The 18,488-nt window shown below is 43.2% G+C and overlaps 1 protein-coding gene across 3 annotated transcripts in view; it reads right to left on the minus strand.

Annotated features, from left to right (window-relative positions):
• Nucleotides 1-2,833: 2,833 nt before the first annotated feature.
• PLXNB1 (plexin B1) overlaps nucleotides 2,834-18,488 on the minus strand; it is a 188,082-nt gene continuing 172,427 nt past the window's right edge. For all 3 annotated transcript variants that reach the window (XM_030205759.1, XM_030205761.1, XM_030205760.1), the window contains exons 29-38: nucleotides 16,846-17,023; nucleotides 13,273-13,376; nucleotides 12,736-12,820; nucleotides 11,756-11,922; nucleotides 11,261-11,421; nucleotides 9,518-9,665; nucleotides 8,528-8,592; nucleotides 8,343-8,418; nucleotides 4,902-4,976; nucleotides 2,834-3,870 (exon numbers count right to left, since the gene is read on the minus strand). In XM_030205759.1, coding sequence (XP_030061619.1) covers nucleotides 3,766-3,870; nucleotides 4,902-4,976; nucleotides 8,343-8,418; nucleotides 8,528-8,592; nucleotides 9,518-9,665; nucleotides 11,261-11,421; nucleotides 11,756-11,922; nucleotides 12,736-12,820; nucleotides 13,273-13,376; nucleotides 16,846-17,023 — 1,164 coding nt within the window. In that variant the 3' untranslated portion in view covers nucleotides 2,834-3,765. The remainder of the gene's footprint in view (nucleotides 3,871-4,901; nucleotides 4,977-8,342; nucleotides 8,419-8,527; nucleotides 8,593-9,517; nucleotides 9,666-11,260; nucleotides 11,422-11,755; nucleotides 11,923-12,735; nucleotides 12,821-13,272; nucleotides 13,377-16,845; nucleotides 17,024-18,488) is intronic.

Genomic DNA, 18,488 nt, shown 5'->3' on the forward strand with positions numbered 1-18,488 from the left:
GCAATAGCACTCACACTTATGAATAAGAGTAGCCCTATGAAAGATGTGCTATGCCACCTGGCAAAACTAATGATATTGCCTTAAAATGGGTGGAGATTTCTGAGGGTACTCTTTAAAAATATTGAGATATATATAAATAAATAACATAAGTGTTGTCGCATAAGTATATAAAAGTTTTTTTCACTTTATATTGCTGTTAGCCTGATTTGTTGTTGTTCATACAGCAGCGTAGTTCTTTGAATTTCAGTAGTATATTATATATATATATTTTTTTATCAAGGATTGTGGGGTTTGTTTGCGCATATATCCGGTACTTTGGGAACAGGCATTGCTGTTGGACTCCTGCAGTATCTTGGCAGCAAAGTGGCAGTATGGTACCACCAGTTTGTAAAATGGACTCTAAGCTTACTTCAAATCAATAAAAACAAGCCATAATAAAAGGTGAATAAAAAGAGTGACACAATATTTAAGTAATCCTCTTGGGAGGTTTTTCTTGACCCATGATTACTTTTTGACCAATCACATTGCAAATTTGCTATTACTTAAAAGAGCCTAAATATTGTTGATTTTGGTCGTTATGAGGTCTTTGCCTCTCCAGTTTTGAAAAATGATTGTTTGAATAATTCATTTTTTTGTAATTATTGTTGAACAAAAATTATTCTTGAATAATTATTCATGGTCCTGAGATATTACTCTATGGTCCTGTATTTCCACATGTTACGTTATTATCGCCATACCATTGTTTTGTTTAGATTACTCTTTTTTTTTTAATTAGGCTTCTTTCCCAATTTTGTTAATTTCTTTCCATTCACTTCTCGCATTTTTCGTAATAAATTTTTAAAAAAATTTGCAGTACAAATTTTCAATATACAGAAAACAACATATTGTAGCTGATATCCTCTAGCTAAAGCCATTCCCTACGCCCAGGGGTGTGCTGGTAAATTTTTAACAACGGGCTCTCTCTCCGGGCATAGCCGGCCCTGAAATATTTTGGGGGGAGGGAAATACATGCCTCTCTCTCCCCTCCCTTGTGTGGGCACGCTAGGCATACCTTTGCCGAGCCCTACCAGCCAATAAATGGACTGCCACCATTCTCTGCTGCTTGTTTCTGGCTCTGAGCAGCATGATGGAACCTTCTTGTGCTTGCATGAAAAGTCCCAGCCTGATGCTCAGAGTCAGGGAGCAGCAGCAGTTTTATTTACTTGGCTGGTGGGGCCAGCATCACTGCCAGCAAAGTAAAAGAGAATTCAGGAGGGGGCCCAAGCCCATTTTGGGAGTCAGTTGTTAAAGTATCCATGGGGAGGCCTACTTTAACAACCGGCTCCCAAAATTCTTAAAAACTTAACAAACGGCTCTCGCGAGCCCGTGAGAGCCCACTCCAGCACACCACTGCCTACGCCTTAACTAATCATGGTGCAGCTCCATTTCAAGTTTCGCCAGCATTTTACAACAGGATCTGCCAGTGTCGAGCCTGTTCTAAAATATAGGAAAAATGGACATTTATGTATCGGGTGTGTGCAGCATAAATATCCATTCTAAAAAAAACAAATGCATAAAAAATCGACAGGTTACAAGCCAGCACACAACCTCTTTGAAAGCTTGTCAAAAATATATTTTTAGTCCAACAAAAAAGGTATCACCTTATTTTCCTTTCTTTTGATTTGTTTTATTTCTGTTTCCCACCTTTAAAGTGGACTAACATGATAAATATAATACTTTACTGAATTTAGGGCCTCTTTTACAAACCCGCAGTAGTGATTCCTGCATGATAAATGAGAGGAAGCCCATTCAATTCCTATGGGCTTCCTCTCATTTGCTGCACAGGAATTACTAGCACGGCTTTGAAGAAGAGGCCCTTAGTAATCTGGAACTGGACGATTCTAGGGGAATGCAATGTGTTATAATTACCCTATTGCATGTAACACTAATATATTCTGAAGAAATAAAAGCATTCAAGCAAATGCAGCTGGCTTTGTAAAGTTTATTGAATAACCTGCATTAGAATCATCTTTAATTAAAAACATTTAGCTTCTAGAGAACCACTATTTACAGATATATCTGAAACGGCAATGGAACGAGTACCTCTGGTCTCACTAATAGATTCGTACCTTTCCGATCATGATCTACAAACACTTACACTATGTCATAAAAGCCTGCCTTGTTTTCAAGTTTTATTATATTAAAGTGATCGTGAATTCTAATTTGTTAAGAAAGACAGCAACCTAGAAATTCCAAACAGATCACTTATGGTGGGGCAAGGTTCATTTAGAAAGAAAAGGAAGGGGGGGTGCGTAGCACAGGGATTACAACTCTAAGACCGTCAGTTAGGGACGTCTGTGAAAACAAAGTGCTGTCTTCAGAAATAACTTAAAACTCTTTAGTAATTAAATACTTCTTTTGCTTGTCACTATCATATTTACATGTCCAGTTCAGAGCAGCAAATGGGTCTCAATCCTGCTTCGGTGCCACAGGAAATGCAGGAAACCGTATTCTGACTGCAGAGCTGGGAGGCAGGGTAGAAAGATCATAATTATAAATCTGTTTCTTGAGCGTACAGTGTGGCGTTGGAAGAGTAATACAGTCCAGCCGGAGGAAAACTCCACAACAATAATCTAGCCCATAGACAGAGAGGTAATTCAAAGGTGAGTCTTAGCTATTCCAGCATGTTTCTGTGTCTGAGGGCCTGGATCTCGTGGGCTGAGGAGAGGAAAAGGGGCCTAGAAGGAGTGTATAATGTTCGGGTATAATGCCTTATCTGAGGTGGGAGAGGGGATGTTTCTGAGAACTGAGTTACCTTGGGGGGGGGGGGGTGAACTTTTTTTTTAATTACAATTCATAAGGACTAAAAAAAAAAAAAGTAAAAACACCAAAATTCTGAACTGAAAAGAAAAACTCCCCAGTTTTCTTGCTCCACTTCTGCAAGAGTCAACAAAAGCGCATGTGAAATGTATTGCAGAGAGAGGACTCGGCTGCATAATGACATGGGAATGTGCAGGAAACCACACAGGCCTGGCTAAAACCCTTGGGGTTGACTACAGTTTATGAAAACATGGAATATGTTCACAGAGTTGATCCTTTAAAGTGACATCTATCTTCGGAGACCATTTTTCTTCTCTCAGGGTCCATTCACACTAGCTGCCAGGACATCTCTAGCAACACTGGCATTACCAGTACGATAACTTCTACTCCATCAGTGACAGAGCTGGATCTGATCATCCTTAAGGCCTCCAGAGAAAGGCTGTGCATGAAGGGATGTCGTTAGGCCAGTCAAACAGACCGGGGTCCTACCTGCTGTAACCTAAAGAATACCCAGGTCTGCGCCTTCCTAGGATCTGTGGACAATGCTGCTCTCATGAGGGCTTCAGCTCTTTGAAGAAATCATATTCTTGAAATGCACTATAGACTTGGCACATCTGTTAAACATCTGTAGAAAGAAGCAGCCTGATTTGTCAAAAATGGTCAGGCTTGTCTCGGTCCAGCATTTTATAGGAAAAAAAAATTCCTTTATGAAAGTTCACTTTAAAAAAGGAAAAACATTGTAAAAAAATATGTTTCTTAATTTTAACTAAAGGATGTTTACACTTGGCCTTTTGCCATCAACTTGAGCTCTCACTCTGCCATTATGTCAGCCAACCATTTCATGAGTTAGCTCCTCAGGATGCCCACTTCAGAAGAGCAACCTGACATGGTGTGCAATTCTGATAAAAATCTGCTGACCAGCACTATCTGTGTCTGTCCAGTAGGTTACAACTTGACCTATCTTGATCACAAATCCGTGACTTTGTTCTCTACGGCAGCTGCAATCTGCTGGAGTCGGTACCCAAGCTGCATCTTCTGGGCTGTTGAGTCTTCTTCCAATGCTGTGATAATCTGGAATGAGATCCGAACCATGAAATCAGATTTTGTGCTGACAGACTGCTATGATCATTTTCTACCATCCAAACATTACAAGCAAGCCACTACATTGTACAGCAGGATAATGAGATGGAGTGAATAGGAGACTGCTGGTCCTTCTTAAAGAAACTCCCTCACAGGGCCAATTAAGAGGCCAAGTTCTCCAGTGCACAGTAGAGGGGGCAGAATTCAACCAGGGCAGATAAAAAATCAGTGTAGAAACAAAGCAGGGAAGTCCAGAAAGAGCCCTCCAGCCTAGGCCTCCACCATCTGTGTGTAAGATAACAGAAGACTGTTAAGGTAAGAAGTTCTTTTCCTTGACTTACCCTGAGAATCCTGATCTTGTGTGTCCAGGTTGGTGCTAGGCCTGGTTTTGTGTTTGACTGTTTTAAAGCTGCTGTGTTTGGGTCCTGGCAAGAAGCCAGTCCTAGTAAGACTTTCCACTGACTTACAAGAGACTTTATTGTCAAAATATCCTGTAAAGCAGTGGTTCCCAAACCTGTCCTGGGGGACCCCGCAGCCAGTCAGGTTTTCAGGATATCCACAATGAATATGCATGAGATAAATTTGCATGCAGTAGAGGTACTACTTCAATCTGAGTTGAAGTAATAAATAGCTTTCTGTTTATTTGTACACCTTGTTTAGCTGTTTCTGTGAAGGCCCTTGGCCAGCCCTCAACCCTGCTTGTTACAGCACACCTTAATTCATCTGCTGGTGCATGTTAAATCAATTTAGCACACTAAACTTCCCCATTAAAACAAATGTAGAAGGTTAACACCTCCCTCCCCCCCCCAAAAAAAAATCAGGAAAAATGTGTGAAAAAAACTAACCAAACATTTCTTGCTTGTGCAAAACCCTAGTGGAAGAATTAAATACAGGGTTCATTAGCCACCAAGCTTACCTTAGATCTGTAACAACAAGCCATAATAAGAGGTAGATGAAAGAGTTACAAATTATTTAAGTTTCAACCTACAGTCTGAAAAAGATGTCCTTAAGAGTGCACACACCTGGTCGTAGTACTTATTGATGTACTTGTACAGTTCATGGAGAGCTACCAGGGAGTTGAGTTCACCTGAGTAATTCTGGAACAAGAAAAGGATTGACAGGTTAAGGCCTATCGTCAACTTCCCATTTCAGTTTTAGAACGTCTCACTAACAGCTTTGCTTCTTACTTCAGCAGGTTTCCAAGTTTATTAAAAATTTGATATACTGCCCATGGGAGTGACCTGAGCGGTTTACAGTATAATATAAATTAAAAATTAAATTAAAAAGGAACGCCATAATTGATAGGAAAGGAAAATGTAAACAATCCATAAACACATACAAACAACATAAATGACTACTGACAGAGGTGATACTGAATGACTTCTTGCTAAGTCCTTGTGGTCCTCGGTAGGAAAGAAACGATACAGGAGGATCTGCTATGGAAGCATCTCCCTGTAGGGGGCAGGCTACATCAGGGCTCAAAGGGACAGACAGGGACAGAACCTTATGGACTATTGTAGGGGCCCTTTTACTAAGCCGCGTAAGCGTCTACGCTCGCCCAATGCACACCAAAATGGAGTTACTGCCAGGCTTCTGCATGGCTCTTGCGGTAATTTCATTTTTGGCACGCATCCGGTATGTGCGTCTGAAAAATAATTTTTATTTTTGGACGCACATCAAGTGGAATTTGATGCTTGTAGGTCATTACCGTGTGAGTTTTTACCCTAGGTCAATGGCTGGTGGTAAGGACTCATACCCAAAATGGACGCACAGCAATTTTCATTTTTGCCAAACGCCCATTTTCGGCAAAAATTTTAAAAAGGCTTTTTTTTTTTTACAGGTGCGCTGAAAAATTATTTTGCACATGCCCAAAACATGCGTCCACACTATCGCAGGCCATTCTTCAACGCACCTTAGTAAAAGGATTCCATAATTTGTTATGTGTTGGTCTGAGCAGTTAGCCAAATGACAACTTTTGCAGAACATTGCCATAAGGCTGATATTTCGATTAAGAAAGTATGACGGTGTTTCTAGGCACTTGACAGAATTATACTTCCTCTGTGTGTTCATGCACGAATTACCTTTAAGGCTGTATGCTTAATTTTTCAGGTAATATATGGGAAGACATCTGAACCCATAATCCAACTGTTTTCTAATTGTTTCTACAATTCTGTTTGAATTCATAAGAGTTTACAATTGAAATATCCAGGTTTCAAGGATATGTGGTTCAAGATTCAGCTGACAGCTTGGTTCTATGTTTTCTTTTCAAGCCATCTCTAGGTGGAACGATTTACCTGGTCCAATTCGATTAATTAGATTATACGCGATTAAGGAAAAAGCTTTAAAAAACATTTTTATTTGACAAATTTTATGGATGATTTTCTGCTTTTATTTTCATGACTTATTTTTGCTGTTTTTAAAAACATTTTGCTGTGCTTTTGCATTAGTAAACCACCTGGAACCTTCTGTTGGGATAGGAGTGGTATATAAATTATGTATTAGATTAGATAAACTAATGTGCTTTCAAGGGCTCTCTGCTTGGAGTTACCAGAATAGGATACTAGTTTACATAAGCATAAGTACATAAGCACCGCCATACTGGGAAAAGACCAAGGGTCCATCAAGCCCAGCATCCTGTCTCCAACAGCGGCCAATCCAGGCTTCAAGAACCTGGCAACCCCCCCCCCCCCCCCCCCCAAAAAAAAAAAAAAAAAAAATTTAAATAATATTCAATGGACTTTTCCCTCAGGAATCTGTCCAAACCCCCTTTAAATTCCGTAAGGCCAGCTGTTGTCACTACATTCTCTGGCAACGAGTTCCAGAGTCTAACTACACGCTGAGTAAAGAAAAACTTTCTCCTATTTGTTTTAAATCTACCATATTCTAGCTTCATCTTGTGTCCCCTGGTTGTGTTGTTGTTTGAAAGTGTAAACAAATGCTTCACATCTGTCCGCTCTACTCCGCTCATTATCTTGTAGACTTCTATCATATCACCCCTCAGCCGCCTTTTCTCCAAGCTGAAGAGCCCTAACCTTTTCAGCCTTTCCTCATAGGGAAGTTGTTCCATTCCCTTTATGATTTTCGTCGCCCTTCTCTGCACCTTCTCTAATTCCTTTATATCTTTTTTGTGTCAGGTGCTCAGGTTCGGAGCACGCGGGCACGGACTCTGGAGCAATCATGAGCCCTTGGGCTGCTGACGAGGAACGTCAGCAGCAGTAGGCAAAATCCACCAACCAACACTGGGCTAGCACACACCGGACTGGAACCCACTGGACTGGTACGCACTGGGCTGGAACACCCTGGACTGGAACACACCGGACTGGTACGCACCGGACTGGAACACATGGGACTGGACCTAGGCTTCACCTACACATAGCCGCCGTTCCCCGGGGGTTGAGCCCCCAGGTGCAGGCAGCCGGCAGGACTTGGAGGGAAACTGGTACTGGAACTAGCAGGCAGGAACACCAAACAAGCCAGACCACAACAGGGTTCAGGATAGGAATCAGGATACAGGATTTCCAAACAGACCGGACTGGAAGGAAACTGAAAGCAAGCAGGGCAGACACAAGCAGGAGAGGTACTACAGCTGATGCCAACCACCCCCAACAGAGGAAATACAGATACTATACAGGGAGAAGGACTATAAGACAAGCTTGACTAACCAGGGTGGGGCAGAAGCCCAAGGAAACAGGGAACCAGGATACAGCAGTGCCCACAGGCACCCAGACAAAAAGCAAGGTAGAAGTGCTAACTGCACAAGGGGTTCAAGGTTCACAGACAAGAGGGAAAGGAAACCAACAGCAGCCAGGATTCAGAAGTGCCCATAGGCACCTAGACAGAAACAGGGCTGCAGTGCTAACTGCACAAGGGGTTCAGGGTTACACAGGCAGGAAGGAAAGGAAACCAACAGAATAGGATTCCAGATACAAACAACCAAGGAATACAAACTAGGAACATAACCTATGAAGCAAGACAAGGCAGAGGTGCACACTGCACCAACACTGACCTGGGCCTTTGGTGTTTGCAAAGGCCCTGAATGGAAGAACACCACTTCCTTATCAAGGGCTTGACTGATGATGTCACAGCTACAGGACTCAGGCAGAAAGCATACTGAAGCACAGAGAGGCTCAACACACACAGGTGCAGTATAGTGGAGTAATTAGAGCCACGCTGGAAGCAGCCAGCACACAGAGACAGAGGCAGAGCTAACTCAGGCAACACACACATTCGACCAGAATTGGACACAATACTCGAGGTGCGGTCACACCATGGAGCGATACAACGGCATTATAACATCCTCGTGTTTGTTTTCCATCCCTTTCCTAATAATACTTAACATTCTGTGCGCTTTCTTAGCTGCCGCAGCACAATGTTAGCAACGGATATTTCTGGTGCATAAATTTGGGGCTCCAATTACTGAATCTAGCCCAGAATGGACATATCAGAAAACACCAATGACATACCCTGGACAGCTCTGCTAGTGCTGAATTCATTTCCTGGTCACTGGCGGAGATAGTCTGACGAATGTCCGCATAGTACCTCAAAAAAAAAATGTTTAAAGACATTAAAATGCACAGGTCTATTACTCTCCTACCTATTCCCGCTCATCCCCACACCTTGCCCAGTACTCAAAGATCACCCACCTTACCTCTCCACCATTTGCTTGTAGCGTGGAATGTCTCTGGCATACAGCAGCTTGTTTATCGGAGAGTCCTGCGCAGCGCAATGAGAGACAATTATGAAACAGGAAGTGACTGCCCCTGCCACATGGGAATGCGTCTCAAATGCATGCTTTTCTGTTAACTGTCCAGCACTGTTCCCTCTAAGCTCTGTAGGAGTCCTCCACCTACACTACCTGTAAAATTAAACTGCAATCGGCTTAGGTCTAAGCGGTATATAAATACTTGAAATGAATGAGGTTATGAACATATTTATTTCTGCTTATACACCACCATATGGCCTGCCCTAGGTGGTTTACAATAAAGTATCTCTGGCATTTAGGCCCGAACACCTAAACCAGCTACTATTCTATAAAGGAAAGTAGGTGCCCTACATCCATCTGTAGAATAAACACCTAAATAAAAGTGCCCCCTTACAGAATTGTACTCATTTGAAACAGATCCCGCACCACATCGAATCGCACCAATTCCAGGAGGATATTATAGGGCTCCTTTTACTAAGCTGCATAAGCGTCTACGCGTGCCCAACGCGCACCAAAATGAACTTAGCACCCAACTACCATGTGGCTCTTGCGGTAATTTCATTTTTGGCACGCGTCTGTTATGCACGCCAAGTGGCATCTGACGTGCCTAGGTCATTACTGCACAAATTCTTTACCGTTAGGTCTATGGCTGGCGATAAGGTCAGAGACCCAAAATGGATGCACAGAAGTTTTGATTTTGCCGTACGTCCATTTTCAGGGGGAAAAAAGGGCTTTTTTTTACAAGCGCGCTGAAAATTCTGCGCGCACCCAAAACCTGCACCTACACTACCGCAAGCCACTTTTTACCGTGGCTTAGTAAAAGGACCCCATAGTTTCTTACATGACTATTCCCAAACTCCCATAGTTCAGAGCATTGTTCGTGGAAACCCTGAACGAGACCCATCAATGCCCCCGTCTCCTATTTCCAGGTCTCACCCGCCCAAGTTTGTGGTCAGCAATGGTGCAGGAGTCCATGAAGGTCTGAGCTATGACTGACAGCACAGCATCCACATTATCCGACGTCTGAACATCAAAAATAAACTGGGGGTTTTTGATAATGTTGATCCAGAATCGTAGTGGCAGACTGTAAGGAAACAAACAGAGGTCAGAGTATGAAAGTGAAGAACAGTGAAGATGAATCTAAAGTAATAAAGGGAAGCACTGTTCCCTCTAAGCTGAATGGGAGTCCCCCACATATAGTACTGCCAGTGGGGGGTGCTGTTTCACTAGCACATATTCAATAATGAGGCACAGGGAACCTGCTTGTCCCTAGCGATTGAAAACACAATATTGAAGCACCGCCCCCCTCTGGCAGAAATGCAGTTGGAAGACTCCCGCTCAACATAGAGGGAACAGTGAAGGGATGACCGTGGAATTTTACCATTCTGTACTTAGCTATGAGGCAGTGGCAGCCTTAGGCATTTTGGAACCAGGGGTGAAAGTCATTTGGGGACCCTTCCAGACTTCGTTTTAATGATTTTACTCAGAGCATTTCTATATCTTTATTGATTTCAATTTCTAGTCCACTAACTCCAAAGCCACAGAACATAACCACTGGTTTCCTTGCTAATGTTGCATGTCCAAAGGCCCTGCTTACTAAAGAGCGGTAAATTTTCACACTCACTGGGCTTTAACAGCAAATAATAACATGCGATAAGTGCAAAAGCTATGCGGTAACTGTTGGCGATGTGTCAAACATGCCCTCTGCAGTTACTGCACTGAAATGTTCTTTACTGCTCAAGGGTGCACTAACAGATTTATCACACGCTAAATGCTAAGATGCCCATGGGAATATAATGGACTGCATGGCATTTAGCACACACTAATTGTTAGCGTGTCCTAAATCCATTAACACACCTTAAAAGGATCCCTAATCTATTAGCAATTAGCTCAGATGCATGTACCACCTCCTCTTATTAGAAAGGACAAAATTGATACTGGCTTCATACTTTGTACCCACAGGACTGTCAGTTCATGTCCAAAAGGAAAATACTTGTAGTTAATATTAAGCCACCAGCATCGTATCGTGCATCTTTGAATATTCTTTGGGGGGAATTAGTTGAATTTTAAAATGCAAATATAGGCACTCTGTTGCAAAAGCTTTGAGCATGTGGTAACACTGTTAATATGTGTTATTAATATACAGGTCCCTTTGATAAATGATGCACGTGAATGAATGAATGTATGTTTCCATGTGGTAACACAAAAAAATTGCTGCAAAATTTGAGGCTTCTGACCCTCCCCTAAGGCTGCCAGTGACTAAGTTATTCGGTAGATTAATGCACCGGGCCTTAGGGTGGGCTCAGGTGCCCAATGAAATCAATTTGGTGTTTTGTACCTTGCCCCTGTTGGACACCAACTCAATGAATCATGCATAGCTTTGGACGCCACATAAGAGTAGCCCAGAAGTATCAAGATTAAGTGAAGTGTATTGGTAGAACTTCATGGCAAAGTTTAGAAACACAGAAACAGCACATGGTACCCACTTCTCTCACTAGGTCCCACTAGTAGTAACATCAAGGAAGTCTCAACTTTGATTGAAGAAGTTACTTTCATTTCACTGTATCCAATGAGTGTACAAGGAGTACAGCTTGTAAATCAGCTCATCAGGGAGGCTTTTATCTCATTGCCCTCATTCATACACTTGCAATTCGATTATGCAATCTTTTGGCTGCACACCTGTTTGTTTTCCAGATATGGATCGTCTCGGAGTCTGAGATCCCATGATGTACTGCTTGTTCGTCTAATAGATCAAAGAAATACTTGACAGCCAGAGGAACAGGCCGGCTGGTGCTGAGGATCACCTGGAAAAGGTCATCCACAAATTTCTGCAAGGTGCCCTGTGAATGGATAGAGGGAGCAAGGTCATGAAAGAAGGAAATGAAGGGAAGTTGGAAAAGGGATTGACGCAGCAGACTGGGTCCAAACAAAATTCACCTCATGAGAAAACCAAGGTAGAGACACAGTGGGCGAAGGGAGTGCACTGAATGCAGGGGAAATGACTGCAAGGGACAAAGGATAACCTGAATGGCGCAGAGAAAACTGAAGAGACTGCCATGTGAGATGGCCAAAACAGTCTTGACTCATTTAGAGGAATTCAGGGGTGCTTAGAAAACAACATAAAAATCATCATTTTAGGCATTTAGCAACAGAGTCTGGACCTCAGCTTTTTACCTTCATGGATAGGAGACGCGTTAGGTAGATTTCTGGTATAGCTTTGGCCCGCTCCCTGTCTCGTAAGCTTCCTCGTCTGTGCTTTGGGAGTTCTGGCTCTTCAGTTGGTTTCACCAGATGCCAAAGTTTTATTCCACCCTCATCTGCATCCTCCAGCATTGGAGTTTCTGCAAAATGTAGTGGTGTCTTCATTAACATATACAGACGTTCTCCTTTCTCTGAAGCCCTTTAAAGGATAACAGGAGAACCCAATCCCAGACAGAGCTATCTTCAAAACTCTTGAGAGACCATATTCCTTCCCATTTCTTTCCACATGACTACACAGCCCATAGAGATGGGATGGGCAACCTGCAGCCTGCCATTGAATTTTATGCAGCCTGCGAGACTACAGGAAATATGGCCTCCACATAACATCATTAACCAGAGTTTATTGTCAATGCAACTGCTGACGGATACAGCAGGACATGACTTATTTGACAGTGTTAGCAACTCTTTGGAAATACAGAAGTGTACAGTGACGGGCAATAATTTATGTTCATTCAGTCATCACATTGATTTTTGTTGGCAGTGAATGATATGGCACATTTGTTAATTTTCTGTGTGTGTCCCATTAGGGATAGTACTGACATTCTGTGTATAAAGGTTGCCCTACCCCTGTACTAGAGCCTTTGCAAACAGAGCAATGTCCCTCTTCTAGCCTCATATAGAAATGAGCTGCGTACGAGACTCCCAGAGGTGGCAGAGCATGGTATCAAAGGCCTGCGGTCTCTCTTTCAATCTTCCATGGTCTGGAAATTGTAAGTTAAAAATCGTCCCTGTCCCTTAAGGCCATATCCTGCTCCTGACTGCTTAGGTTCTGCAGCCATTGGTATGTCAGGAGTTCAATGCTAATATCATTTTGTCTCCTGCATAAGGAATTCCCACCACCTCTTTCTCAGCGGGCAGCCAAATGCCCATTCCTAAATTAGTATCTTACTCACTCTCTCCTGGGATGTAATCGTGATTCTCCGGGTGAATGTGTTTGGTTAGGCGTGCAACCAGAGCCACCGCTGCTCCATCAGGAACCTGAACGCAAGCAAAGTTATGATAATTACTCTCCATCCGAGCATTTCCAAATCACTATTTTATACCACAATATTGCTCTAAATACCATCTACATTGGGTCACAATGCCTCAAGATGATATGGCCTTGTTTTGCTCTTAAAAGCCAATGAAGCTCTGCATTACCAGCTGAAAACTGAGTATGGCTCCTTTAGGGGGAGGGGGAAGTTACTAGCAGATTTGTTGGTAGATGTGTCACTGAATGGGAAACGAAACCCAGAGCAGTGTCCAGCCACCAACACTGATTAACAGGCCCAATGGAAACTCCACTGCCCGCAATTACACTTAGGTAGAGAGTGGGACATGGGTAATGTGCCAGCTCGGAATAATCCAGGGACAACAGATGTGAAGAAATTTGTGCTGGGGCCGAAGGGAAAACATGAAGATTGGGGGAGCAGACATGGCCTCTTCCTGACCTTGTAATGTTGTAGGGTATTCACTCGCTTCCAGCTTCCCTGAACAACAGAGGTCAGATCTTCATCGGAGAGGATCAGATGACCGGCCAGCCCTGACCTCCACTCTACAAAGAAAAGGGGCATTTTACAACAGCGTCATGATTGATTTTATAGTATTAATTCCAGGTGCACCATTAAATCAAACCAGCTTCAAAATATCCCACCCTTAGCCCACCAGTGGATTGAGACTGTTACGTTTCTTCTTTTCAAAGGTTTTATGATGACATATGGGATGCCTGCTCCAGAAAGACATGTGTACAGAATCAGTCACTGGAATAGATCGTCCTGGCAGCCTAGTAGGAATAGCATGTGGGATTAATCTGATGCTAGACAATGTACCAGTCCTTAATGGGAAACACAGGTAAGCAGGACTATCCTTATGATTAATACTGAGCTTTCTGACAAGCTAATGGGACCGTTTTGGCATTCTTGGCTGACCTGGATTGTGCATATAATGTAAGATAAACGGAACCTTCCTCATTACTAATATCAAACTCTTGACAGCTCCACTGTTAGGTCAATAAAAAGGACTGACTAATTATTAATAACAAGCTAACATGTGCCTTTCAAATTTTTCCTTTGATTTAGGAAGATAATATATTTTGAAAGAATTTAAAGTCAAAGGGGTCTTTATAGTAAGCTGTGTTAAAAAGTGGCCGACGCCTGCTGTCAGTGTGTGGGTTTACCATGCGCTGCGGCCACTTTTAGTGCAGCAGTAAAATGTCTGTGTTCATTTTTTTTTAATGGCCATATGCTAATTTCCCCATTAGTGCATGACCATTACCACTGGGAGAAGGGCACAGCGAAGGTGACAAAATAGATGATGCCAATCAAACTTCTACTGGACTCAAGAAAAGTTCACAGCAAGAGTTTATTATTCAAAAAAATGGACTTGACACGAATCGTGTTTCGGCCACTCTGGCCTGTCTCAGGAGTCCCTGTATGGCACAGTGCTCTTGATTCTTTGGGAAAAGTCTTCTCCAAATGTTGGGGTTTGCTAACAAGACCTGGAAAGTATTGAACCAAAGAAACCTTTCAGCTCCTTTATACTGATACGAACATCACTGCTCGAAAAGCATAGGCTGAAAGGTTTCTTTGGTTCAATACTTTCCAGGTCTTGTTAGCAAACCCCAACATTTGGAGAAGACTTTTTCCAAAGAATCAACAGCACTGTGCCATACAGGGACTCCTGAGGCAGGCCAGAGTGGCCGAAACACGATTCGTGTCCACTTTTTTGAATAATAAACTCTTTGGTGTGAACTTTTCTTGAGTCCAGTAGAAGTTTTATTGGCATCATCTATTTTTCCGCCTTCACTGTGCCCCTTCTCTTGGATTTTCCATTGCGGAGGTCTACTTTCTTCTGTGTTTGTCATTACCACTGGAAGCCCTTACTGGCACCTACTGGCTCCTGTGCTACTCTCTCGCTAATCAGGTAGCGCATGGTAATGTGCCCACACTATCCAATTAGTGCAGGCATGCCTACTCTCCACCCCCAGACACACCTCCTATGGCAAAAAATAAGTGCGCACTGTTAGGCCTACCACATCGTAGGAAAAGGGCCCCAAACTGAATGAGTGTCGTTGGTACCGAAGAAGAGAGTTTTATTCATATTTTCGAAATTTACAAAAAAAAGAGCTGTAATATTTGCCATTTAGGGTTCCTTTTTGAAGTAATGAAGGTTCCAGTTTTGATACTAATGCACATTATGATGTAACCTTAATTCTGAGGAGGAGACAATGAAGGCCCATTTTACGTAGGCCGTTCTGATTAGAATCGAGGATTATGCTGTATTACAAAAGGCTCTGCTGAACGCGAAGCTTAATACATATAAGGACCTACCAGAATACACATGTATTTGCACAAAAAGTGCAGCATCTACTTGGTAGTGTCAATGTTGTCATGCCAGTACTTTAAACGTGAATCTGGCAAGTTTTCATCGTCCATGCAAAAGTGCCATCATTTCAACTGGTAGTGGGGTCATTTTACACACCTATATGTATCAGAGCCGCTAATTAACTAGTGAAGCCGCAATTAAAATATATATATATATTGGAGTGGAGTTAAAAAATGGGGCGGGGTGGATGTTAATCCTTCGTGTAAAGCCCTGGCCATAATGAACACTGTTCTAAAATCTCTGTGTGCTTCTCAGCTGGTGCAAAACCCAACAGTGAAATTTGTTTCCATATCTGCGTATTTTCATTCTAAGATGGTGAATATATTATACATTTTCAATCCGACTGAAGGAGGAAGGCTGACTAAGTCCTGCAATCAGTGGCGGCCCTACCATTAAGCCTACCAAGGCCTCTGGCGGCACTCTCCATGGAGGTGGCACTGTCCCCTTCCCTCCTCAACCCTCTTCCCCACATTTACCTTATTTTTTTTCCAAAAGGCAGCAGTGGCAGTGGCAGTGATTCCCATAGGCTGCCCTGCCACCGGAACTGGCCTCTTCTCCCTACTGTGGCCCGCCTCTTGACATAATTTCCTGTTTCCTCAGAGGCTGGAGGCAGTAGAGCGAACAGGTTGGAGCTGGTGGCACCGTGGCAGGGCAGCCTTTGGGAATCGCTGCCGCCTTTTAGAAGAGAAAAAATAAGGTAAATGCAGGGAAGAGGGTTGAGGAGGGAAAGAGAGAGATGCTACACTGTGGGTGGCCAGCCAGGGGCAGGGCAGCATCTCATCTCTGCCTCGGGCAGCAGATTATCCTAGGCCACCCCTGCCCATAATCGGCGCTGTGCCCAAATATTCAATGCCAAGTCATTTCTGGTGACCGGCATTGAATATCCTTTTCTTTTGGCCAGCTTAAAACTTAACCAGCCAATTGATATTATATTCAGCGCTGGCTGGTTTAAGTTTATAGCGGCCAAAGATAGGACAGCTACTGAGGCGGTCTTCTTTGGCGAAGCGCTGAATATCATGGCTAGCCAGTTATATCTCATGCTGAATATTAGCACTTAGCCAGGAGCCATTCCTGATTGGTTAAATAGCACTGAATATCGACCGGGATGTACCCAAAACTCCCATACCATGCTGTAGAGATTTCAAGGGGGCAGGCTGAAAATTGACCTGTATATTCCTCATCTGAAAATAGTAATATTCTGAAATTGCCATTTTCACATGAATGAGATTTGAACATGTAAATGCTTCTTCTTCCATGTGTCAATGACTCTAAAATGTCCTCCATATTGTAAGCTGAGTGAAGGTTATTTGTGATGCTGTTCCTTCAAACAGAAATATAAATTCATTTTAATGAATGAACTCAGACATCCAACTGGTTACCACGGCACCTTAAAATATAAATGAAACCCAAGGTCCTGGCTTACCAAGCTGCTTACACCTTTAGAAATGAGCATATAATTTTCTGACATTTTAACTTTGCAACTCTTTGCAGGTAGTTGATAAATTATAATTAAATTTCTGTATCTTAGACCCTACTTTGTTTCTTCAAGCAACTGCTAATCCTATGATTCCCCCTGTACTAGGTTCAGACAGGTCCCTCCACCTCTGCTTTACATTTTGGAACTATTCCTATGTGCTCACCAAGGTCAAGGGTGTCCGGATCCGGTCGGTGACAATACAGAGTTCCTTTATAGATGTGGTCTAGAACTTTCTCTTTAACCTGTGTGATGGTGTCACAGTCAAGCACTTTCACAGGCACACCCTGGGCTTCCTCCGCTCCACCCCCTCCGCTTGTGGTTTGAGTTATAGCGTTCAGTGTCTGCATAAAAAATGAACCGGAATGCATAACCTGTATGGAATGGATAAGCAGCTAACAAACATGTAGAACTGGATTCTGAAAGAGAAAATGAATCCCTCCACATCAAATCAAGACTGAAACGGAACTCAGAATCAATAAAACAATTTGGGTCAATTCAATAACGGGCGCTACAACTTAGGCACCTAACACGTAGGCGCTCAGCTACTATTCTATAACGCACGATTGCACGCCAGATCTGTTAAAAAAATACTAGCGTAAGTACATAGTAATGTGCCTAAATGTAGACGTGACCACTTATGCCATTGTCTATGGCTGGTGTAAATGGTCATAACTAAATGCAGCAGTTGCGTGTATAAATGTGAGTGTTCTATAAAGCGTGTGCTAAATAGTGGAAACAACCCATGATCCGCCCATGCCCCTCCCATACCTATATCTCTCCCATGCCCAACCCATGGTCTGCCCATGCCCCTCACCCAACCCATGATCCACCCATGCCCTTCCCATATCTATGCCCCTCCGATGCTCAACCCATGATCCATCCATACCCCTCCCATGATCTGACCATGCCCCTCCCATACCCAACCCATGATCTGACCATGCCCCTTCCATGGCCAACCTATGGTCTGACCATGCCCCTCAAATGCCCCACCCATGATTCACCCATGCCCCTCAAATACCCAACCCATGATCCACCCATGCCCTTCCCATACCTATGCTCCTCCCATGCCCAACCCATGATCTGACCATGCGCCTTCCATGGCCAACCCATGGTCTGACCATGCCCCTCAAATGCCCAACCCATGATTCACCCATGCCCCTCAAATACCCAACCCATGATCCACCCATGCCCTTCCCATACCTATGCTCCTCCCATGCCCAACCCATGATCCAACCATGCCCCTTCCATGGCCAACCCATGGTCTGACCATGCCCCTCCCATGGAAACACCCCCTTTGCAGTTACACATGAGAACACTTAGGCAGAGGTTATAGAATAGCATCCAAGTGCATTTACGCATGTGATATAATGTGGGTTATAAACCTTGTAAATAAATAAATATTAACACATGCACACACACAAATATATCCTAAAATGTCGACTGATCATGAGCTTGTGATCCAATCTGGTTGTTCAGACCATGGCTATCTTATAATACATTAACAGCAGAGGATTGCTCAACATCTGACTTCTGCTCCTTCCTTTTTCATGTTAGCCTCAAGCAAATCTGACTGTTTAATGAGGCAAGCACTAGCCCTACCCCCTGTGGCCACTGCTGAGAGCCTGCTGGAAGAACTGAGCGACAGCTATGTCAGCTCTGGTTTCATCTAGAAAACACCCTGAGAGATAAAACAGGAGAAGTCAAAGGGCACTGGCTGTTAATAAGATACCAGCTGCTTCTAGCTCATGTAACATCCCAGGAGGACCAGAAAGAGGGCAACTTATTCACACAGACATCCGTTATCTC

The sequence above is a fragment of the Microcaecilia unicolor genome, chromosome 6 (assembly GCF_901765095.1).
Source record: "Microcaecilia unicolor chromosome 6, aMicUni1.1, whole genome shotgun sequence".
NCBI lineage: Eukaryota > Metazoa > Chordata > Amphibia > Gymnophiona > Siphonopidae > Microcaecilia > Microcaecilia unicolor.